This window comes from Castanea sativa, chromosome 5 (assembly GCF_040712315.1).
Source record: "Castanea sativa cultivar Marrone di Chiusa Pesio chromosome 5, ASM4071231v1".
Classification (NCBI taxonomy): domain Eukaryota; kingdom Viridiplantae; phylum Streptophyta; class Magnoliopsida; order Fagales; family Fagaceae; genus Castanea; species Castanea sativa.
In genome coordinates, this window is record NC_134017.1 from 70,231,049 (window position 1) to 70,255,859 (window position 24,811).

Consider the following 24,811-nt stretch of genomic DNA (forward strand, 5'->3'; position numbering starts at 1 on the left):
TAGCTAACTTTTAGCTTTATCTACATTACTTTCAACAAAAAAAATTTAATTTCAGTTAAATAAATTATTTTCAAATGAACTCTAAGTCTCAATCTATATATCATTCATATACAAAGCCATGCCCCACCTTGACCTTCATCGACTCGAATTACAAGTCAAGTCAAGAACCTCTTTTACAAGCAAAATACTTTGACAACCTTTGTAAACGAAATTTGGATATAAAAGGAAAAAAAAAGTTCTTGCAATAGAAATGGTAATAAAAGGAAAATGGTAATTTGGTACAGTTTTTTTCTTTTTGTCTCAAAATTCTTTTTTCAAATAATCTAATTTTTTGGTTTTTATTTTATTATCAATAAGCTAGTCTTTTTTCAAATTCTTTTTTAAACCCAAGTTGTTAATTAGATTTATTATGAATAAAACTTGTTAAAACAAATAAACATCAATATCATGTCAAATATATATGCAGCGAAAAAGTAAATAAGACAAGATATGATGACCCAGTAAAACCAATGAAACAAACTAGTTTCACAGTAAAAAACCTGGAGGGAAGCCTTCCCGAAAAGTAATTCACTATAGTAAAGAAAAGTTCCAGATCTAGTACAAAACCTTTGTCCTTAGACTTTACAATCTCCGTAAATGAACTCACAGCAGAAACTTTTTACTGCTGCAGAACCTCTGAACTCTTCAATATATGAACGCTACCCTTTGATGCACGGATTTCAGTACGTGACTAACTCTTTTGCACGAATCCCAGTACGTGGCTCACTCACCAACTTGAGAAAGAAGAATGTTGACTGCAAAGTTCTTCACTTCATCAACAATGAAGATAAAAAAGCACTTGGTTACAAAACCCTAAGGCGCAAAGACGCAGTAACTTCTTTCAGAGAGAATAAGGCATCGGTTACCTTTTGCATATGTTCTCCTTGTATTCTCTTGTGTGACGACTTCTAAAATAAGCCTTATATATGTCTAGGGTTATGAGAAAAAAAAACCCTACACAAATACATAAGCATGGGCCGGAAATCATATCTGAAAATCTAAATTTCTGTAACCTCGATAGATACCTCGATAGATGGTATCTGTCGAGCCTCATTAAACCCCGATAGATAGCTATTTTTCGAGCAACTGTCGAGCTATCTGTCCAGTTTTAGTGAACAGCTTTTCTTCACTTGTTTCTTGGTCCAATCTTTATGGCTTTAATACTAGATTTCAACAACATATTCCTTGAAGTATTAAACACATCCTAGATTTACGTAAATACAAGTAAAGTGCATTTTGTCAAAAAATTAGCCAACAACATAAAATATGTCCTTAACACATTTAACATAGATTTTTCCAATTGACCTAAGTAACAACTAGATTAATAAATTAGGTTAAACATATTGTATTTTTCAGGGGTCTAAAACTAAACAGGAATAGAAATTGAAATACAAAAATGTTATATGCAGAGACAAGATTATTTTATGAGTAATGCTAGGAATACAAAATGTAATAATAATTTCAAAACATTTCTAAATTCGCATACAAAAAAATTTAAATTAGTTATTATGAATGGTTCATGTGTGAGTTAGCATGCTTATATAGAAATATTGTGAAATTGTTGTGACATTCGGTATGCCTAGCAGTGGCGACTCCAAATGCAAGCCAAGTTATTCACACACCTTGATTTGCAAAGAACATTCATTTATACTTGCAAAAAATAAGTTATATATATATATATATATTTTTTTTTTTTAAAAAAAAAAACTAATTTGTTTTGTGTGTCTTGAAAAAATATATATTGAACACCCCGACTCAAGAATCCTAAAAGTTTGGGTTCAATAAAAATAATTTTGTCCTCCCAAACATAATTTTTAACCCCTTAAATCCAAAAAAAGGAAAAAAAAAAAAAAACAACAACAACAATAAAAATAAAAAATTAGTCTAAATAACAATAAAAATAGCTCAAACAGTAAAATAAAAAATTAATCAAATAACAGCAAAAATAGTCCAACAACAATAAATGAACAAAATATTTAACAAAAAAACCCATTAAAACTCCTTCAATTTGTTTCATTAAAAATTCCACAATTTCATTTTCTTAAAAAAACAATACCAAAAGAAATACTGTAGTTGTGGGAAAGAGACATCTACGTGCTCATTATGGAAATTATTAAAGAAAACGTGATCTTGGATTGAATTTGATGTATATTTGACTTCATCAAGCCTTCTTTGTTTTAAGCTAATTGAGAGAGACAAATTTGTTTTATTTATTTATTTATTTATTACCTCATACCGTGATGTACTTTAAAGAAAACATGATCTTGGATTGAAATTGATGTATATTTCACTTCCTCAAGCCTTCTTTTTTTAAGCTAACTGAGAGAGACAGATTTGTTTTTTATTATTTATTACCTCAAACGTACCTTGATGTATTTTAAAGAAAACATGATCTTTCATTGAATTAGGTGTATATTTCACTTCCTCAAGCCTTCTTTTTTCTAAGCTATTGAGAGAAAGAGAGAGAGAGTTTGACGTATATTTGACTTCCTCAAGCCTTCTTTTTTAAGCTAATTGAGAGAGAGAGAGAGAGAGAGAGAGAGAGAGAGATAGATAGAGAGATCTGTTTGTTTTTTCATTACTTCATACCATCAACGTAGGCTCCTCACGAGAAACTTACCAAGAAACCATATCCAAAAATTTGTAATGTCGTGGAAATATTGTTTTTACAAGAGTTTGAATGTATGTATTTATTAGACATTCTTCAAGCACGGCCTTAATGCAATCAGCTTCTCTATGTAAGTATGTAACAATTTTTTTTGCTAGGAAAAGTTGCTACACACTAAAAAAAAAAACTAAAATTTTAACTTGAAGTTATAATTTCAAAGTTTGCAATCATAACTAAATCACAATTATTAGTGTAATAAACATTGCTCATATTTTTATTGGTGTAGCCCCAAAACTTGGAAGTGAATTACTTGTAAAATTATTTAATTAAATAATTTGGAGACAAGCTAGGCTGAACTGGTTCAGTTGCAATGATAGTATAGAAAATCATAGATATAGTATAGTTATTCATTCAGGAAAGCTACCGTATAAAAAAATTATGGAAAAGTTTAGAGAAAAGTAAAAGAAATATTCAAGTTACGTATCTGGATGCTCTAACAGAGTTGTGGTTATTTGGAAGGTCCCTTTTCTTCCCACTATTTCCCCCTCCTGAAGAATAGATGGCCTATCCTTTGGTCTTTTTATAAATTTTTTTCCTAAACGTGTAACATTAAAGTATTAGCTTGACCATTTCAAATATCATAAGTATGAAGTAAAATTTTAATGATTAGACTTAACTGGTCACACACTTTTGCAACATGTAAGTAAAAATTTAACTATTTGTTTATTTCGTTAACTAAAAAATTAAAATCTTGTACGTAGCTTATAAGTATTAATCTTAAATTCTTGTTAAAATGAAATGGGTATTTTCTAACAAAGTATATATACTTGATGCAATATATATATACAAGACTTTCTAAATTAGACCGTATATATTTGCTATTTGAAATTATTTAAATTATCTCATTTTTTTTTTCAAGAAGACATAATACATTTTACATTCAATTATTATATAAGACACAATATTTTGTAAATAATATAATGCATGGTTGAAATTTTTTTCTAATTCTCCTTATAAATGATTCACTCTTTATTCATCTTGAATAGCCTAAAGATGAAGCAAATGTAAGCAAACTCATATTTATATTACAAAAGAATATACAAGACCTTAATAAACATTATATATATATATATATATATATATATTATCAACAACGTATAGTTGTCAATGAAGTAGCTCCTCCTTTTATACAAACATCTCCTCTCAAAGCATTGCTATACTAGACTGAATTAGACTAAAATCGTATGTTAATATGGTTCAACAAGAATATAGTAATAATAAATAATATTCTCTAATTTTTAAATATTATATAGATTCTCATATATAATATGTATGCATGCATATTATATTTTGAAAATAAAGAAAAATAATTTATTTTAACGTAGAATAAAATATATGAGATAATACATACTTTTATTTTTGACTAAGTAAGTGAATGAATAAATATAGGAAACACCATCTCCTTCATTAATTTTTAATGTATTTTACTTGAAATCACAACTAAAAAGTTGCGAAGAAGTTAATTGTATATATATATATATATATATATATATTCTAATTGTATTAAATGTCAAATAAGTTGATTTTTATAATATTATAGAAATATGCTGCCAAGAAGTTAATTGTGTGTGCGTGTCTATATATATATATATTCTAATTTTATTAAATGTTGAATGAGTTGATTTTTATAACATATTATAGAATTATGTTGCCAGGAACATCATAGCTCATTGACACCTCTTAGGGCTGTAAAAAGTCAACTCAAGTCAAGTATTAAAATTTTAGATATATTCATTTAATTTTATTTCATACATGAGTTGAGCTCAAATTTGAGTTCATCACCAAACAAAATTACACGTTCAAACTTGGTGATGAGCTTGAGCTCAACTAAAGGAGCATAGCCTTCAATTTTAGTTTTTGTTAAGGAATAAACTTTACTTTCAAACTAAAATAACTCAAATGAGTGACTAAATTAAAATATTTAAAATAAATATTTAATCACAATCAAATCCTTAGAATAAATTATTCAACAGTTTAAGAATGATATATTATCGTTGCACTTAATAGTTTATCACACTAATTACATTCATGATAAGACCTACTATTTATAGGTGAGAAGGGAACACCCAAATCTTAGAATCATGGGCAAAGCTAGTAGGGGGTGAGAGGGGGCAACTGCCCCACCGACTCTGTAAAAAAAGCCCTATAGTAGTAACCATTATGATATATATTCAAATGAGTTTAGCTTACTTCTAATGCTTTCTAACTTGAATATCTTTTTGTTTTGATGTGAAACTGTCATATTACCCACTAACTAAATGAAAGGTGGAGATTAAAATCTACTATTACTTATCATTGTATATTTAAAATAAAAGAATATCTCCAGTTAAAAAAGTACTAGTGGTAACTCTTTAGGTGATAGTTTTCATGAGTCTATTTATGAAAACTAGTCATGAGTTTTACTGTACTATTTAAGTTAATTTTTAGCTTTATTTACATTACTTTAAGTAAAAAGTTTTCAATTTTAATTAAATAAGCCGTTTTCAATCGAACTCTAAGTCTCAATCTATATATTATTCATCTGCAAAGCCATGCCGTACCTAGACCTTCATCGACTCGAATTACAAGTCAAGTCAAGAACCTCTTTTACAAGCAAAATACTTTGACAACCATTGAAAACGAAATTTGGATATAAAAGGAAAAAAAAAAGTTCTTGCAATAGAAATGGTAATAAAAGAGAAATGGTAATTTGGTACAGTTTTTTTCTTTTTGTCTCAAAATTCTTTTTTCTAATAATCTAATTTTTTGGTTTTTGTTTTATTATCAATAAGCTATTTTTTTTTTCGGTTATACATTAACATAAACTTACAAAAAGTTACATTTAAAAAAAATAATAATACTATGCACTTCCAAAAATAAACAAAAGTTTACAGATTCTCCACACAGGTTGGATAATTATTCTTTTACTCTAAATTAGGACTACTTAATTGGCCAAAAAGTCTTTCACTAAAGCCAAGCCATCGATATAACAGAGGACATGTGGAAGTGGAACACACCTTCCTAATTCCAAGTCTTTTTCTTTTTTTTTGGGGGGGGGGGGGAAGGGGTGTGTTTTGAGAGATATTTCTTCTTCCTTACGGTGCTTGTAGGAGTTTTTCGCAGTAACTGATCTCGCTAGGAAGAACAGTCCAAAGTGGGGTAGACTATTTAGAAATATTGTGAAATTGTTGTGATATTGGGTTATGCCCAGCAGTGCCGACTCCAAATGCAAGCCTGGTTATTCACACACCTTGATTTACAAAGAACATACATTTATACTTGCAAAAAATAAGTTATATATATATATATATATATTAAAACTAATTTGTTTTGTGTGTCTTGAAAAAATATATATTGAACACCCTGACTCAAGAATCCTAAAAGTTTGGGTTCAATAAAAATAATTTTGTCCTCTCAAACATAATTTTTAACCCCTTAAATCCAAAAATAGGAAAAATAAAACAACAATAAATATAAAAAATTAATCTAAATAACAGTAAAAATAGCCCAAATAATAAAAACAAAAATTAATTAAATAACAGAAAAAATAGCCCAAAGAACAAAAAATGAACAAAATATTTAACAAAAAAACCAATTAAAGCACTTTCAATTTTTTTCATAAAAAATCCACAATTTCATTTTCTTAAAAAAACAATACCAACAGAAATACTGTAGTTGTGGGAAAGAGACATCTACGTGCTCATTATGGAAATTATTAAAGAAAACATGATCTTGGATTGAATTTGATGTATTTTTGACTTCATCAAGCCTTCTTTTTCTAAGCTAATTGAGAGAGACAAATTTGTTTTTTTATTTATTACCTCATACCGTGATGTACTTTAAAGAAAACATTATCTTGGGTTGAAATTGATGTATATTTCACTTCCTCAAGCCTTCTTTTTTTTAGCTAATTGAGAGAGACAGATTTGTTTTTTTATTATTTATTACCTCAAACGTACCTTGATGTATTTTAAAGAAAACATGATCTTTCATTGAATTAGGTGTATATTTCACTTCCTCAAGCCTTCTTTTTTTAGCTATTGGGAGAGAGAGAGAGAGAGTTTGACGTATATTTGGCTTCCTCAAGCCTTCTTTTAAAAGCTAATTGAGAGAGAGAGAGAGAGAGAGAGAGAGATCTGTTTGTTTTCTCATTACTTCATACCTTTAACGTAGGCTCCTCACGAGAAACTTACCAAGAAACCATATCCAAAAATTTGTAATGTTGTGGAAATATTGTTTTTACAAGAGTTTGAATGTATGTATATTATTAGAGACATTCTTCAAGCACGGCCTTAATGCAATCAGCTTCTTTATGTAAGTATGTAACAAATTTTTTTGCTAGGAAAAGTTGTTACACACCGGAAAAAATAACTAAAATCGTAACTTGAAGTTATAATTTCAAAGTTTGAAATCATAACTAAATCAAAATTATTAGTGTAATAAACATTGCTCATATTTTTATTGGTGTAGCCCCAAAACTTGGAAGTGAATTACTTGTAAAATTATTTAATTAAATAATTTGGAGACAAGCTAGGCTGGACTAGTTCAGTTGCAACGATAGTATAGAAAATCATAGATATAGTATAGTTATTCATTCAGGAAAGTTACTGTTAGGTTCTAAGTACTTAGGAACTAATGTATTAGAACTCTAATGTGTATTGTTGGCAAACCATGATCAAAACAGGTGTCTACTTATGTTTAGACTTGCTCAAAGTGTGTTATTTGTGTAAAGTTGGAATCGAGTTAACTGCAGAATTTACTTTGCATTTTTACCTGGCTCGATCGATCGAGAATTACACTCGACTGATCGAAAGTCTTGCATATTTTTTTTTTCTACAGAATTTCCAACTCAGCCCTAAGCCCATATGACGTGTAGGGTTTTATGTTTTGCCCTAGGTATAAAAGGCAAACCTTAGTCACATTTTTTAGGTTGCTCATATTGCTATTTGTGTGAATCTCTTGTGAGATTTGAGATGTGCTTGCCTTCACACAAGCTTGGGATCATCAAGAAGGAGATTTCTTCTAGAGCTTGATGATCATTCAGTTGCTGCCATAAGAGCTTAGAGATACACAAGCAGAAGTGCTTGGAGAATCCAAGAAAGAAGGAGTCCGTAATCTCAGAGCTTGCACGTGGTCGTGTCAGTAAGTTTTCTACTAGTGGGTAGCAATAGGATGTTAGTGGTCTAAGTCGCTATTGTACAATTTCGATTCTTTCATAGTGGATTCAGGTTTACCTTGAGGATAGCTAGGTTAAATCCTCCCCAGGTTTTTTACCAGTTTGGTTTTCCTGAGTCATCATATCTTTGTATTTTTATATTCTACACTGTACATTGATATGATTATATGATTGTGTTAACCTAGATCTGAAATTTGGACTAAGTAATAACTTGGCTTGTTAACTAGGTTAATCCAATTGTGCTTTAAGGGGTCTAAACAAATCAACAGTTACCATAAAAAAATTTATGGAAAAGTTAAGAGAAAACTAAAAGAAATATTCAATTTAGATTGACCCAAATTTAAATTATCTATCTGTAATTTGAAATTTAACATTTTACCTACTTCAGGTTAGCTTAGTTATAGTTTCATAACCCACCTTCATTAAAAATAGGGTTAAATATGTAATTTTGATCTACTTTTATGTCTCTCCCTTCTTAAAAAAAAAATACAAAGGCAAGATAAAAAAAAAAAAGAAAGGGTTTTTAATCCCCGCTTACACTAAAAGCCAATTGTTGTCTTGAACTGATGATAAAAAGTTATTATTAGGAGCGGACGTTATAAGTTGAAAGTCTATTTAAAAGTAAAAAAAAAAAAGAGAGGAAGGTTTTGTAAAAATTAATATTTGTCCATAACTAGAATTTTAAATCTAACAGAGGGGAATCAATGAGTGAAGTTTTAACCTGTTTAAATTTTAAAATTGTTATGCTAATTCTCCAATTGACTCACATATAGTGGCTTGTCATAGAAATAAGAGCCATGACAAAACCAAGAAACATCGACTCTCCCTTGTAGGAGCCTTCCCTCTCCCTCTAGTAAGAGCACCTTCCCTCTCTCCCTAAAGAAGAGATCCTCCCTCCTACCCTCTGTGGGGCTTCCCTGTGAAGTCCACTCTTATTACCTTCTCTAAACTTCAAGTATCTTTCTCTTAGGTTGCTATGGAACAAGAAATGATTGATGGGTTGCAAAATCTATGTCTCACTAAAGAAGAGGAAGTACAAATGTCCATCGCAGCAATAGGTAAATCTGATCTCTTGGAGGAATTCTCTTTAAGTCTGTTTGGTCGTCTACTCTCAGACAGACAGCAAAACCAAAGGGCACTAAAGAACACACTGAGGTCCGCATGGAAGATAGGCTCGGAATTGAAAATAGTGGATGTAGGAAATAGTATTCTTCAATTTGAGTTCAGTTCAAGATACCAAATGGAGTGGGTGGAGAACAGTGGACCTTGGAATTTTGAGAACAACCTGCTTCTCCTTGTCGATGGAGGAAGGGGCTCTCCATAGCAAATATGGTCTTTACTCATTCTCCCTTTGGATACAACTTTGGGGCTTACCCTTTGAACATATGTGTGAGGAAGTAGGCAGAGATGTTGGAAATATATTGGGGCGTTTTATAGAAATGGACAAAGGAGCATGCTAGTCTGATCAGGCTTTGTTTATGTGCATAAGAGTGGAGCTTCCAATTGACAAACCTCTTCGTAGGAGGGGGGGGGGAGGAATGTGGTGAGTCTTGATGGTGAAAAGTTTTGGGTCAATTTTAAATATGAGAGGCTTTCCACATTCTGCATTCTATGCGGCAAGCTTAGCCATGACGACAAGCACTACCTTGATTTTCCGAATTGGCAGAACACCTCTAAGCAGTATGGTGAATGGCTTAAGGCAAGGGGTGCTTTCAAAGGAAACTCAGGTGGACAATGAAGCACTCATAGAGATAGTCATGAAGAGGTAAATGATGATATCACCAAAGGAAATGGCCAGACAATGGCAAGGAACCTTCACATGGCCGCGATGGAGGGCGACGGAGGTAGTGTAGGTAGCAGCAACATTCAAAATTCAAAAAACACCAGTCGCACGCGGGAAGGTGACACTTCTGACGCCCAAGCGTGCCAGATAGAGGAAAAAGGGTTAGATGGGACAAGTCTGAAAAAGTTGATCAGCATTTGAAATTGGGGTTTAGCCACTATGAAGATATGACAGTACACAACTTTGAAAATGGACCCGAAGAGAGTGTAGAGAGAGTTGTGAATGATGCTTTCTTTAAAGTGGGCCTTACTTTCCATGACACCGAAAATCCTCTTGAAGTAAATAGCCCACACAAGCCCAAGAAAGGATCTCAAGCAGGTATTATAGAGAAGGATCATAATTAGGCCCACGAGCAAAGAAAATTGCAAAAAGGTAAGGGGCGTTTAAAAAAGGTAGCCAGAGAAAAAGGACAAGCCAAGGTCCAAGGGGTGGAGAGCCAAAACCAAATTCTGGGGTCCAAATGCCAAAGTACTGTGGTTTTTACAGAGGATGAAGAGTTCATAGCTCACAAGAAGCAATGTGGAGGCTTTATTGGAGTTTCAAGTGATCAAAATTTATCGGCGGTGGCTGTTAGGCAGCACCGCTGAGAGCCATGAATTCGTTAAGCTGGAACTGCCGGGGGCTTGGGAACCCCCAGTCAGTTCGTGCGTTGCATGATATGGTGCGACGATGGGATCCTAGGATAGTTTTTCTCTTGGAGACTAAGCTTAAGGTAAGGCATGTGGAAAGAGTTAGAAAAAGATTGGGTTTTGCGAATGGATTTATTATGCCAAGCCGAGGTTACAGTGGTGGTTTGGCCCTACTATGGATGAGGATCATAAACCTAAGTATAAAAAGTTTCAGCAATCATCATATTGATGCAACAGTCACTGAGGCAAACTCAAGCCTAGAATGGAGAATCAGTGGGTTTTACAGTAATCCTCAAACTCACTTGCGTCATGAATCATGGAATTTACTCACACTTCTCAGTAACCAAATGCATCTCCCTTGGTTTTGTTTTGGAGATTTTAATGAGATTGTATCTATGGAAGAAAAAAGGGGGGTGCAATTAGATCATAGAGTCAAATGGAGGGCTTACGTAATGTCATCAACTCATGTGGATTCAAATACTTGGGTTTCAGTGGACCGAATTATACTTGGTACAACATGCAGGAAGGGGATAAAAGGGTTTTCATAAGGTTAGATAGGGCACTAGCCACGTGTGACTGGATTGAAAAATTTGGTGAAGTCAAGTTCACCATTTGGTTTACTCCACCTTGGACCACTGTGCTCTATTCATTTTTGACCCCTAGCCATCAAAAGGCCCTGATACCGACACTTCCATTTTGAGGCCATATGGACAAAGAAAGGGGATTGCAGAGGTATTATTGATTCTGTCTGGCGTTCTACAAGTGACATGAACACTCCAGAAGGCATGGTTGTGGTCTGAAGTTATGTGCCGCTGAGCTTGCATTATGGAATTCTTCTACCTTTAGACAGATTCCAAAGCTGATTCAGGAGAAAAGGAAAATGCTCTCTAGCTTGTCACAGCAAGACAAAGATGGTTCTCTTTGGGAGGAGATTAATAAGGTCAAGAAAGAGATAAATGGACTATTAGACGATGAAGAGATTTACTGGAGGCAGCGTTCCAAGGTGTATCGGCTTAGAGAGGGTGACGGAAACATGAAATTTTTTCATGCCAGAGTGTCTGAAAGATGGAAGCAAAACATAATTTCTGGGATTTGGGACAAGTATGGGAGATGGTGTGAGGAAAGGAGCAGTATTGCCAATGGTGCAATTGCTTACTTTAAAGACATTTACTCCACCTCTAATCCAAGTCTGATTGAGGAGGTTATAGCAACTATTCCTACCAGGGTGACTAATGAAATGAACATGGAGCTGACTAAGAACTTCACCACAGAGGAAGTTGTGACTGCTCTCAAATAGATCCATCCCACAAAATCCCCAGGGCTCGACGTTATGTCAACTATCTTCTTTCAAAAATATTGGAATATTGTTGGTGCTAATGTCTCAAATATGGTCCTAAATGTTCTTAACTCTGGTGTGTCTTTAGCTGCTATTAATAAAATCAATATTTCCCTCATCCCTAATACAAACAAGCCTAAAATAATGACTGACTTCAGACCGATTAGCCTGTGTAATGTGATTTATAAGCTTATTTCAAAAACCTTAGCTAATTGCCTTAAAGTTTTTCTTCCTCTTATTATCACTGAAAATTAGAGTGCATTTATTGCTGATAGGCTTATCACAGATAACATTCTTATAGCTTATGAGTTAATGCACTACCTAAAGCATAAAATAGAGGGGAAAGATTGCTTTATGGAAGCAAAGCTCAATATGAGCAAAGCCTTTGACAAGATTAAGTAGGGCTTCATTGAAGGGGTCATGAGGAAGTTGGGTTTTAATGAGGGGTGGATTAACTTGGTTATGAGATGTATCTCCTTTGTTTCATAATCTGTCATTATCAATGGCGATACTTTTGGAAACATTGTTCCTTCCAGAGATCTCAGGCAAGGCAGCCCTTTCCCCCTACCTTTTTCTTGTTTGTGTTGAGGGCCTTTCAGCCCTTCTCTATGAAGCTGCAAGAAATCAACTCTTGAACAGCATATCTATAAGTAGAGGGTGCCCAAAGATCACTCATCTTTTCTTTACCGATGACAACTTCCTTTTTTGTAAAGCCAATAGTGAAGAATGTAGGAAGCTTAAGGAGATCCTTGAAAAATATAAGGCAGCATCTGGTCAAAAGGTAAATTTAGATAAGTCTTCAATTTACCTCAGCCCAAACACCTCTCTAGATCTAAAGGAAGCAATCTTTAATATTTTGGGGCCTATGCAGGACTCAAGGCACACAAAATACCTAGGGCTCCCTTCCATCATTGGAAGTTCTAAGAAACAAGTCTTTGTGGAAATCAAAGAAAGGGTGGGGTTGAAATTGGTTGGTTGGAAAGGAAAATTGCTCTCTTCAGGTGGAAAGGAGATCCTCATTAAGGCGGTGACCCAAGCCATCCCCACCTACACAATGAACTGCTTCCAACTTCCGAAAAGCTTTTGTGATGAGCTTGAAAGAATGATGAGGAATTTTTGGTGGGGGCAGAAAAATCAAGAATCGAAAATTCCCTAGATTAGTTGGAGAAAGATGTGCAAGCCAAAATCTCTTGGGGGTTTGGGGTTTCGAAATTTGCAAGCCTTAAATCTTGCCCTTCTAGCTAAGCAAGCTTGGAGAATTCTCACAAATCCAAGCTCACTAGTAGACGCATTCTCAAAGAAAAATACTTTCCCTATTGTGATGTGTTTAATGCTAACTTGGGCAGTAACCCTTCCTCTATCTGGAGGAGTATCCATAATAGCCTTGAGGTCCTTAGAAAAGGCTCCTGTTGGAGAGTCGGGAACGATTGAAGGATTCATATTTAGGATGATAAATGGCTCCCTACCCCCTCAACCTTTAAAGTTATTACCCCCCCTCGGATTACTGAAGACTATGCCATGGTCTTCTCTCTCATGGATCTAAACACCAGGTGGTGGAAGGTCAACACCATAAGAGCTCTCTTCCTACCCTTTGAAGCAGACACTATTCTTAAGATTCCTTTGAGCTACAATCTACCCGAAGACAAGATTATCTGGACTGGGAATAAAAAAGGTGAATTTTTCTGTCAAAAGTGCTTATTTCATTGCAGCAAATCTCATTGAATCGTCTATAAAAGGTGAGTGCTCCTTTGGTGACCCTAATACCCCCCTGTGGAAGAGTCTATGGAAGCTAAAGCTCCTAGAGAAAGTCAAAATCTTTGCCTAGAGAGCTTGTTTAAATGGCCTACCAACCTTGGACAATATGCAAATACGAGGTCTTTGCACCAACTATACTTGCCCGGTCTATGATGAGGAAGCTGAGTGTTTATCACATAGCTTAATAACTTGTGACTTTGCCCTCTCTGTTTGGGCCCTTTGGTAGGACTGCCCACTTAGTTTGTTGCTGGAAAAAAGAGATTTCAAAGACCTTGCTTTCCATTTCCACTCAACTTCCACCTGATCCTTCAATTGCATATTTTTTCCCATCTGAAAGCACCTATCAGTGTATGGCAAAACTCAAACCCGAAATAATTCCCCGGGACTGTTTGCTCTTGAGTGGCCCTTGGCATCTTGTAATTGCTATTAGCTTTTGGCTTCAACCTGATCCTTTTACTTGAACTCATGGTTTATGGCAACTACTAAGCACTATCTTGCTACTTTCTGGTCGATGCACACCATTGCCACCCAATTTTCAAACGGGAACTTGATCTTCTGGTGTAGTGTAGAATGTGCCGCTTCCATAACATGAATCTAAGGTCGTCCCAGGATCGTGATGTACAGCAAAAAAGTGTTGACAACAATAAAATTCACTTCAACTTCCTTCCCTTCGGTTACTAATGGTAGTCTTATCTGTCCTTTGGGTATCACTATCTTCCTGTCAAACCCAACCAAAGGGGTATCATACTTGCTTAAATTCTCTAGCTTCAAACCTAATTCTTTATAGAGGTCAGGATACATACTTTTTGCCCCACTGCCTTGATCCACTAACACCCTCTTAATTAGCCGATCATTGACATCACCACTAAAGCCTTGTCATGAGGTTAAAATGTTCCCTCTAATTCTTCTTCACTAAACATGATCGGGGTCGGGGTTGATCTGTCTGAGCTTTTTCTAGAGTCGGCACATGTCAGTTACCTCTGGCGGGATCACAACATTCAAGACGCCTTTTCACTGACTCGTGTTGACTCCTCTAGAAACTGCATGAACAACTTCGATAACCCTTAAGGGCGATAGGAGCACGTTGTTAGCCTAACTACTTGAGCTTTGACCCACGCTCCCCCTTTCTTGACCTACTACAAATTCTTTCAGATGCCTCTCTTTCATAAGTTGGTCTAAATGGTCCTTCAATACTTGACACTGCTTGGTGGTATGAGCTTTCTCCCTATGGTAAGTACGATACAAACTCTGGTTCCTCCTAGCCGGGTCCCTGCCCATTTCCTCAGCCACCGAAAGTATGGCTCGTTCTTAATGCGCTTTAGGATTCTGTAGACGGGCTCCTTAACATCACATTGACCTTTTTAGCGCGTTGTGCTATCCCCTCCCTAGGAGCCCACGACTCTCTCCTAGTCCTTTGTTGGAACTTTTCGGGTCGATACTCTTTGCGATACTGGGATGTAGCTAGGGCTTTATCTTTGCCCTGCAATCAGTCATATTCCAATCTCTTGTACTCCTCTATCCTCTTTATAGCTGATGCATGTTTTCGGGGGGTTGCATGGTTAGAGAGTCTCTTAACTCTAACTCTTGAGGAGGTCCTAGTTGGAAATTACTGGCTACTACCTGCTCATTCTCGCCAGTGATCTCGATGTAAAACTCCTAATACCTGTTAGTATAAGACCAGAGGGTTTCGCCGCCCCTCATCCTCATGGACAACAACGCATCTATCAGTTGAGGAACCTTGCGCGCTACACTTTATAAATCGTGCTTCGAACGCCTACATCAGCTCCGTAAAGATTCGAATTAACCCTTTCCTTAAACCATTAAACCATCTCATAGTAGTTGGTTCGAGGCTAGATGGGAACACTTTGCACATCAAATCGTCGTTCTATGAGTACAGTGACATCATTTGGATGAAGTGGCTTACATGTTCTATTGGGTCTGTTTTTCTGTCATAGATAGCGAAAGAAGGGCAGGCGAATCGCCTTGGCATTTCTGTGTGCTCTATCTCTTCTAAAAAAGGTGATCTGCAGCTCTCCTCAACGCTCGGCTTATGGCATCTAAAGCCGCATTAGTATTCCTTTCTACGCTCGGCTTATGACATTTCTGTGCTACTATTCCTTTCTACGCTCCCTCTCCTGCCTCTTATGGCCCCTCGAGGAGGTCCTTGATTGATTTCCTCCCACAAATCCCTCACTGACATGCAGACCCTCTATGGTTGGGTAGCACCAAGCTTGTTCAAAGCCTAGAGTGGAGTAGGATTCCCATAGACGGTGCCAATTATGGGCACCGAATACTACCTAAGTGATGGTATTTGGGCCCCCAACTAATTTCTTTGTGGGCTATATCATTATCCTACCAATTGGGCTCTAAACTTGGCCTGGTTCGTCTTTTCCAAGCCAAAATCCATGGTCCTCTCTCTCTTGTGTCCTTTAATTCCCATCGTTCCCCTGTGTTTCTCTCTCTCTCTCTCTCCCTAGAATTTTTCTAACCCCCTTTCCCTTACCCACTTTCTCCTTTTATAGTCTCTTGTTAGTGGAGTGATCATCATTACTCTCCCACTTCACACATATTCCCACGTTCATTAGAATCCTAAGGGATCCTAATGACTTTAAAGGATTCGCTTGGAACTTGTTCCAAATGCTAGAGAGTTCTCAGCAGTCAGCCTCCCCAAAGGCACTACCAACCCTCGATTATTGGCCTCACCACGTACGCGTACTACGCCTACTTCCCTATTTGTTGGTTTATGTTTAAGTCGACTGCTTGAAACTTCCTAGAGGAGTCGAACCTTTGGCTTGTCATCTCGATCTTAAGGTTGGGATTATTGCAATAATGCTCAGGGTTAACTCCCTCCATACGTGCTGTGATTAGTTCCTTTAACCGGCCTTGGATCCTATGTTAGGCTCCGGTTATATGGCTCGCATGGGCTATTCGAGCCCAATCCCCACACTATTGATCTTTAAATTTCTAGAAATTTTGCAAGCATGAAGAATATAAGAAGAAGATGTAATTCAATTATGGATTTGCCAAAATTCACCTCCAATAAAAACATATTGAGTAAGGTTGTAGCCTTAAGGTACAACCAATTTTGTAACTAAATTTTGTCCTTAATTGGGCATCATTTTTTAATAAGGGTATATGAGTAAATTTATACAAACTCACTTGTTTTATACCTCCACTTTTCCATTCCAATAAAACAAAAATGAGGGAAATTAAAATATTTTCTATCCTCCCATTTTTTCATCCTCTCACCATTTTCTATCTTTCCACTTTTCCATCTCTACAACCAAGCAGAACTTAAAATATAAAACAGGTCTAAATTTAAGTCCAATTAACAATCCAATCTGCTTCAAAGATAACCATGCACTTAACTAAAAAACAAAGTTTTATTTAACACCTTAATTAAACCATCCAGTTTCATATCTCAAGCCCACTCTAAAACATTTAGCCAACCAGATTTCCATTTGTAAACCCACTCACACACTTGGCCTAACTTGAGTACACAGTTCAAATCAAACCCAGAGCCCACTAATGTTGCAATTGTTCATTGTCAACATGCAAACCTACAAAGGCAAAAAGAAAACTTCATTGTGGCAACTGCATTGTCTAAATATTGTACCATTCAAAATGCCACTGAAATTAAGTATCAGAATAGCAATTACATTTCACACATTTTGTTATGCTTATTTATACTTTATACATAGACATAAACATAAACGTGTTGCGACACATTTTGGTGTACCTTTGTGTAAGGACCGCATACCCTCTCATAGCGTGTGTGTGTGTTTCTCATCCAACTGTATTTTATAATTGGTTTGAAGTTAAAGAATAATACTTTAATTGGTATGATATGAGTGATTTTCGGAGATTGAGGGTTTGTTTGGAATGGAGGGAGAATCCCTCCATCTCCCTCCATCCATGAAGTTTACAAATACAAAAATATTCTTCCATTACAATTGATCCTAAGGTTAGAGGTAACATATCAGGTTAGCGTGCGGGTCGTTTTGTGTCGTGTCAAGGTAAATGTATTTTGACAAACACATATAAAGAAACATAATCAATTGAGATCCATCTACTAATTTGGACTATCTGATTAGTTGCTACCATAGTGGATTTGACTTTGATCTTGGTGGCCACTACTAGACTCACTAGCATATTAGAGAGGAGCCTCAATTGCTTATATTCCTGATAAAAAAGATGAAATCATCTCTTTAACCAGCTTTTGATAAAATACAAACAGTGGATATGATTCTCGATAATTAAACAAGGCAAGTGCAAGTGCGCTATATAGAAGTAGCAAAAATATATATTTTTAATCATTAATATACAGTATCACCGAATTTTTCCTGACACAAAGGATAATTATTTTATCAAGAATATTCTTTCTTTCTCATAAAAAAAAATTATTACTTATGTATACAAACTGCAAGAGGGCGTGTAATTTTTTGAAAATCACATATTCTATAGGGAAAAAATCATAGTGCAAAAGGAATTGAATTATATTTACATTTATACAAATAGTGTGTGTTGTTTAACAAAATCTTAATAAACTAACTTATACATGTTCATACATATACATAAACATAAATATAAATATTTACATACATCCATATATGCAAATTCATATAAATACAAAAATAGATAGATGTAAATTTATAATAATAAATGAAAATGTATATCACCTTGAAAAAAATTTAAGAACATGATATAATTAAAAAAAGATATTTAAGTGAAAAATAAAGAGCAAGTGAATGTGCTATACATTTTCTAAAATGGATAGTTATTCATTGTCATTAACAACCGATAAAATTTCTATCTAATCCTAGGAATTTTATCAATATTGATAAATTTTATCACCAAACAACTAAACAACCAAGCAAGAGAACAAGCACAACATGTAGAGGTAGAGCCCATGCAATCCTTGCAATGTTGCATATCCCATTCTAGGTTTGTCCAGACAGGCTTTGTCCTTACCATGTCTTTAAGACATAACTTGATCATACTTGAGAATAGTTTACTTTTTCATATTTTTGTTGAAGGATGATTCCATTTTAGAAAAAGAAAATTAATTCTCTTTTCTTTTCTTTTCTTCTTGTTGTGTGTGTGTGTGTGTGTGTGTGTTTAAAAGTCAAGTCTAGGATAATAGTTTTCATTTAGCTATTGCAATCATTTTTCTTGATAATGGGTCACATGTATAGGATCAATTGGGGCATTGGTGATGGTGTAAATATTTTTTAAAGACTTATAAAGGGCCATTTAGAGGCTAGGGTCATAATTAAATGTCTATATAAGACCCTAGCAATGTCTACTTTAACCATTTTTGTAGCTCACCATATATATTCGACAGACTCTCACTCATAACTAGTGACTGACTATGTTAACAACTTTCATTGTTCACACAAATCTTAATGTATAATCTCTTAGTAATGCTACTGATATAAACTATTCTACAAATATTTTACAAATTGCTAATGTGGCATGCTCCACGTTAGCTTTTATAAAACTAAAATGCACGTAAGATATTATCAAATAGAAATTAAGAAAACAAAAAGGAAACCCAAACCCAAATCAACTACTTCTATCCTAAACTCAAAATGTATCAGACACAACACAAACCTCTCTGCCTCACGATGGCGCGCCTCCCTCCCTCCTTGCCTCATCGGTGCCAACAACATCCTAAACACAAAACGATCTGGCAAAAAACCCTGGGCTCAAGCTTCTTTGCTTCATGACGGCACTGCATCTCCTCTACCTTTTCGGTCTTACACTCAAGCTTAAGAAATCTGCTTCCTCTTGCCGACTAACGCCGCCGCTACACCACTTGCCAGAATCGTTGCAGAAGCTGCCAGAACCATGGCTGAGAAAAGTGTTGCAATCACATCGCTGTCGGTGCTGCCAAGAGCATGGATTTTCCAAGCCATCTGCCTCCCTCCTTGTAACGACAAACGACATATACTCTGTTTCACTCTTAAAATTTCTTTTTTTATTTAATTTATTCATATGAAAATTTGATGTAGAGTATTATTTATGGCCTTGAGGCAATCCAATGGATAATATAAACATGTGGATGGAATGGGGAGATTTTCTGTGTTTAGGCAGTCCAAAGAATTTTTATGTAAACATGTCTTTTTCTGTGTTTAGGTAGTCCAATAGATTATATAAACAAGTCTTTTACCCTTGCAATGCTCAGGCTATTTTGTTTGGAATCTTTGGATTACATTTGAGCCTTGGAACGGAGTTAATTTCTCCTTGCTCTTTGAAGCAGTGGTTGGCTCAATGGATGGAGGATCCAAATTTTTATAGATTGATGTTTAAGGTTGAAAAAAAGAGTTTGCTTAAGAAGTGATAATGCTTTGTTTTGCAAGTATGCACAAGTCTGTATTGCATAACAGGCAGAGTAACTGTAGGAAAGTACCAAGGAAAGTTTGACAAGTTGTGGAGGGTTGTGGATGTTGTTGACAATTGAGGGACAGTAGCAGAGATGGTGTGGATGGGTTGGTTTTGGCTATAAAATAAAATCATGCGATGACAGGTTGTTGCAATTCTTCCATATGCAACCAAATGGCATGCAGCTGGATGCTTGACTGTGCAAAAGGCATTAGCTGAGGCTATACAACTTGATTTTTGCAGACTTACCTCAACAAAAACTAGAGAAGAGACATCTTTTAATGTTCCTTGGCAAAGTGTTGTAATGATTGAAGACCACAAATGCATGGAAGTTGGAGAACGCTAGTGGTTATATATGCCGCGCATAAGAGAGTCACTGCTAAGAGAGTCACTGCATAAGAGAGTCATTGCAGATGCTATGCATAAGAGAGTCACAGTAGTGAATTTTTGCTATGTTACATAACATAAGCTTTTGGTGGTTCCACATTAAGCACTTAATTTATGTATTTAGTTATTTTTTAGTCTTTAGGAAACAAAAACAGCTAAAATAAGATTCTAAGATTCAAATTTGTATATTATATATATTCCTCCATATTTTTTTAGCTACAAAACTTATATGCTAAAGGATTTTCAATCCAAGTATTGTACTTGGGGATCAACCATTGTTTAAGACCAATGGACATGAATTTTAAATAAACTAAATAGTGATAAATATGAGCAACCCCACTGCAATCCAAATGAAAATTCAATATAGTGATTAGTGAGCCTATTCTAATCATTTAGCTAATCAATATATAAACTTATTCTCCTTTTTAGTTCACATACATACAAAACCAAACAACTCAAACAGTAAGATTCAATTCAATTCAATTCTTTGACTTTCCATCTCTTTCCCTCAACTTTCTCAGCAACCAAACCAATAATAATCAAGCCAATAATATTATATTCACATTTCCATCCTTTTCATCCTGCATACATCAGAAAACCAAAAAGCTCAAATAAATAAAGAACAAAGATATCCACAGTTGTAAAGCTCAAATAATGTTGAATAATAATAAAAATAACCTCTTGTTGTAAGTCACCATTTGTGCTTAAAAACATATAAGCTTTTCCCCACACAAATAATACCATAATATCCATTATAAATGAAGAACCATGTTGTGTTTAACATAAAAAGGAAAACAAAAAGTTTGTCATCTTGATCAAGTCAAACTTAATTTTTACTGAACTTGCCAGCCTCTTGATCCTTAAACTGATGCTCATGATGTTGAGCCTACATAAAGAACAAAAGAAAATGCATTAAATTATTTAGAAATCAATGTGCTTATAATTGACATAATTAAATATACAATGTAGTAACAATACTTGTAGCATATCCAAATGATTAAAGTTGATTATATGATGTTGTTGTGTTCCATAAACACTAAGCTAGTCAGCATTTGGCACTTGACATCCATTTCCCCAAAATTTATTTGGATGACCCTACAATACAAATTTCATTAAAAATACTAAGCATAAAATTGAATATACTAAGCAATTAATATACTAAGCATAACATTGAATAAAAGTTAAGGAATTACTGATAGTTGGTGTATATTGCTTCCCGGAGTGCCAAAATATGTTGGGTTAATACTAGTTACTGCTCTCTGATTAGGAAGATCCTGCAATCAAATTACATATATTAACAAAAAAAAAAACAAATGAATAGTATAGAATGAATTATAAATGATAAAATATACCTGCATTTGGTTTTCAGGAAAGAAAGGAGTGCCAAAATATGGCATCATATATCCACCACTTGAAACTTGACTCAGATGACATTGTGCAATTGAAAATAAATCTTATAAATTATATATTAATCACAAGAGAAAGCAGATAATTTTGAAATTTTAAAGTACTCACAAGTGTACGAACTGTACTGAAATATAGTTTGGCAAGAATAAGGTCGAACCCACAAGGACTTGAATGAACATAGGAAAATTACTTAAACCTTAACCAAACTAATCCTAATCAAGTTTAATAAAAATTGATTGTTTGCAATTAAATATACTAAGCAAATAATTAAACTAAGCAAAGATATAATATAAAGTAGTAAAGAGATGAAAACAATCTAGAGAAAGGAATTCAGGTTTTCAAATCCGCCTTGTAAGTCATATCAGCATATATTTATGATCATTATTTTTTCCCAACTACTGCATAATAATCTAAAAATCAATCTTGCTATCATGGAAAATATTCTCATTAAAATCCTTGTTTTAAAAATCAAAAGAATGTTCTTCTTCACTTCTTAAGTATAAAATCAAATCATTATTTGTATCCGTTGACAAACTGATAGGCCAAGAATGTATTGACCCCTTGTGATGATTTAACCAATTAATTAACCAAGTGAATTAATTAGGTTTAATTATATGCAATTTGCGTGGTAGGACAAACAAATCTCAACTAAGTTAATATGCAGTGGAAAATAAAGTTGACACGGTGATTAGTTTTCAAATGGGGAAAACCTATACGGCAAAAACTCCACTAGGTGATTTTAAGGTCACCACTCTCGAGAATCCACTATTATTACAACAAGCGGTTATAAGTAAAAGAATTCCAGTACCTTATACCTTATCCCAGTACCTCGTGTGATGAACAAAAAAAATTTGTAGCCAACAGCTCTCTTAGGTTGGTGATCAAGTCGCATACTGGGATCTACGCATCTATTGGTTAGTTACATACTAGGAGCCGTGCAATACAATGAAAGATTGTCACTACTGAAGAAGTCCAATTGAATATTGGGGGAATGGTTCAACTGTAAGTTGGTATAAGATACTAGGATTCCTTTACTTATAATCACTTGTTTTGATAATAGTGAATTTTTGGGAGTGGTGACCTTAAAATCACTTGGTGGGGTTTTTGCCTCAGAGGTTTTCTCCATTCATAAACAAATCACCGTGTCAATTTATTTTCCGCCACATATTTACTTAGTTGGTAATTTGTTTGTGTTGCTACATACATTGCATGTTAAATTAATTAATTAATTAAACTTGACTAATTAATCAATTAATCCATCACAAAGGGTCAATACGTTTTTGGCCTATCATTCTTTCTTTTTCTTAACAAAAATTATTACTTATGTATACAAACCACAAGAAGGCGTGTCATTTTTTGAAAATCGCATATTCTATAGGGAAAAAATCAAAGAGCAAAAGGAATTGAATTGTATTTACATTTATACAAAGAGTGTGTGTCGTTTCATGAAATCTTAATAAACTAACTTATACATGTTCTTACATATATATAAACATAAATATAAATATTTACATACATCCATGTATGCAAATTTATATAAATAGAAAAATAGATACATGTAAATTTATAAAAATAAATGAAAATGTATATCACCTAGAAAGAGTTTTAAGAACATGATATAATTAAAAAAGATATTTAAGTGAAAAATAAGAACAAATGAGTGTTCTATACATTTTCTAAAATGGATAGTCATTCGTTGTTATTAACAACCGATAAAATTTCAATCTAGTCCTAGGAATCTTATTAATATTGATAAATTTCATCACCTAACAACTGAACAACCAAACAAGAGAACAAGCACAACATGTAGAGGTAGAGCCCATGCAATCCTTGCAATGTTGCATATCCCATTCCAGATTCGTCCAAACAGGCTTTGTCCTTACCATGTCTTTAAGACATAACTTGATCATGCATGAGAATAGTTTACTTTTTCATATTTTGACTGAAGGATGGTTCCGTTTTAGACAAAAAAACGTTAATCTTCTTTTTTTGGGTTCTGTTTAAAAGACAAGTCTAGGATAATAGTTTTCATTTAGCTACTGCAATAATTTTTCCTGATAATGGGTCACATGTATAGGATCAACTAGGCCATTGGTGATGGTATAAATTTTTATAAAGACTTATAAAGGCCCATTTATAGGTTAGGGTCATAATTAAATGTCTATTTGAGATCCTAACAATGTCATCTTTAACCATTTTTGTAGCTCACCATATGTATTCGATACACTCTCACTCATATCTAGTGACTCACTATGGCAACAACTAGACATGGCAAAACGGGTCAAAATTTTCTGACCCGACTCGAAAAATACTTGACCCGAACCTGATTTTTTGACCCAAAATAAAAATGGGTTGACCCGTGACCCGACCCGAGTTTTTCGAGTTTTTTGCGGGTCAACCCGACCCGAACCCAAATCACTTTTTTAAAACTTTTTTTTTTTAGTAAAAGAAAAAAAAAAGTAAAATTAAGACAATAGTAGTTTAATTGTTTATTGTGAGTTTTAAGGAAACAATTGATACATTTACATATGCAAATTAATTGAAAGATAAAAGGTTGAGCATTTTGTAATGAGTAAAGATTTTTAAAAATCAAATAACAAAGTACATGCCAAGATAATATGGTTACAGTAGAGTTAAAAATTTAGATTTAAAATTGTAGATATGTGTGAGAAACATTTACAAGTGTAAAAATAGTGAAGCCAAAGTATCAAATTAGCATAAATTATGAATGCTTATATTTATTTTTTAACAATTTATGTCCAAAATAAACAGCTTTTCAAAATAAATTATGATATTTCTTAGAGTGTGTGTTACTTAACAATGATATGATATTCATAAAAGAGACCATGTAAAAATAAGTAAGCAATCAAATTTTAATGTATATCTCAAATTAAAATAGAGTGCCAACCACAATTGATAATAGATTATAAAATTAATTTTTAAGATTGTAAATTTCTTATATGTTTTTATTCTTTATCAAATGAGTTATCCAATAATTCATTTGCAATTTTGTTTTATATTTTGGAATGTTGATATGGTGTAGAAATAAAACAAGTGTATTTGTTTTACTTATGTTTGTGCTATTTTGTTTTAGATAGCAATGTTAGGATTTGTATAATTTTAAAATTATTGAATAAGTATTAATAAGTTTAACTGAATTCATTCTTGATATAAGTGGTGAAGTCAAAATAATGCATTTTACATCAAA

General features: G+C 34.1%; 1 protein-coding gene across 1 annotated transcript; it reads left to right on the forward strand.

Annotated features, from left to right (window-relative positions):
• The first annotated feature begins 9,490 nt into the window (after window positions 1–9,490).
• On the forward strand, window positions 9,491–11,631 carry LOC142635699 (uncharacterized). The gene is made up of 2 exons (XM_075809819.1): window positions 9,491–9,627; window positions 11,115–11,631. The coding sequence occupies exons 1-2, from the start codon at window positions 9,491–9,493 to the stop codon at window positions 11,629–11,631; spliced, it is 654 nt and encodes a 217-aa protein (XP_075665934.1).
• The last annotated feature ends 13,180 nt before the right edge of the window (window positions 11,632–24,811 follow it).

Excerpts from the sequence above, each read along its gene's own strand:
- LOC142635699 (XM_075809819.1), top strand. The coding sequence starts at position 9,491 with ATGACGACAAGCACTACCTTGATTTTCCGAATTGGCAGAACACCTCTA. Across the intron at positions 9,628-11,114 it reads ATAGAGATAGTCATGAAGAG|AAGGCATGGTTGTGGTCTGA; the intron begins GTAAATGATGAT and ends TGAACACTCCAG.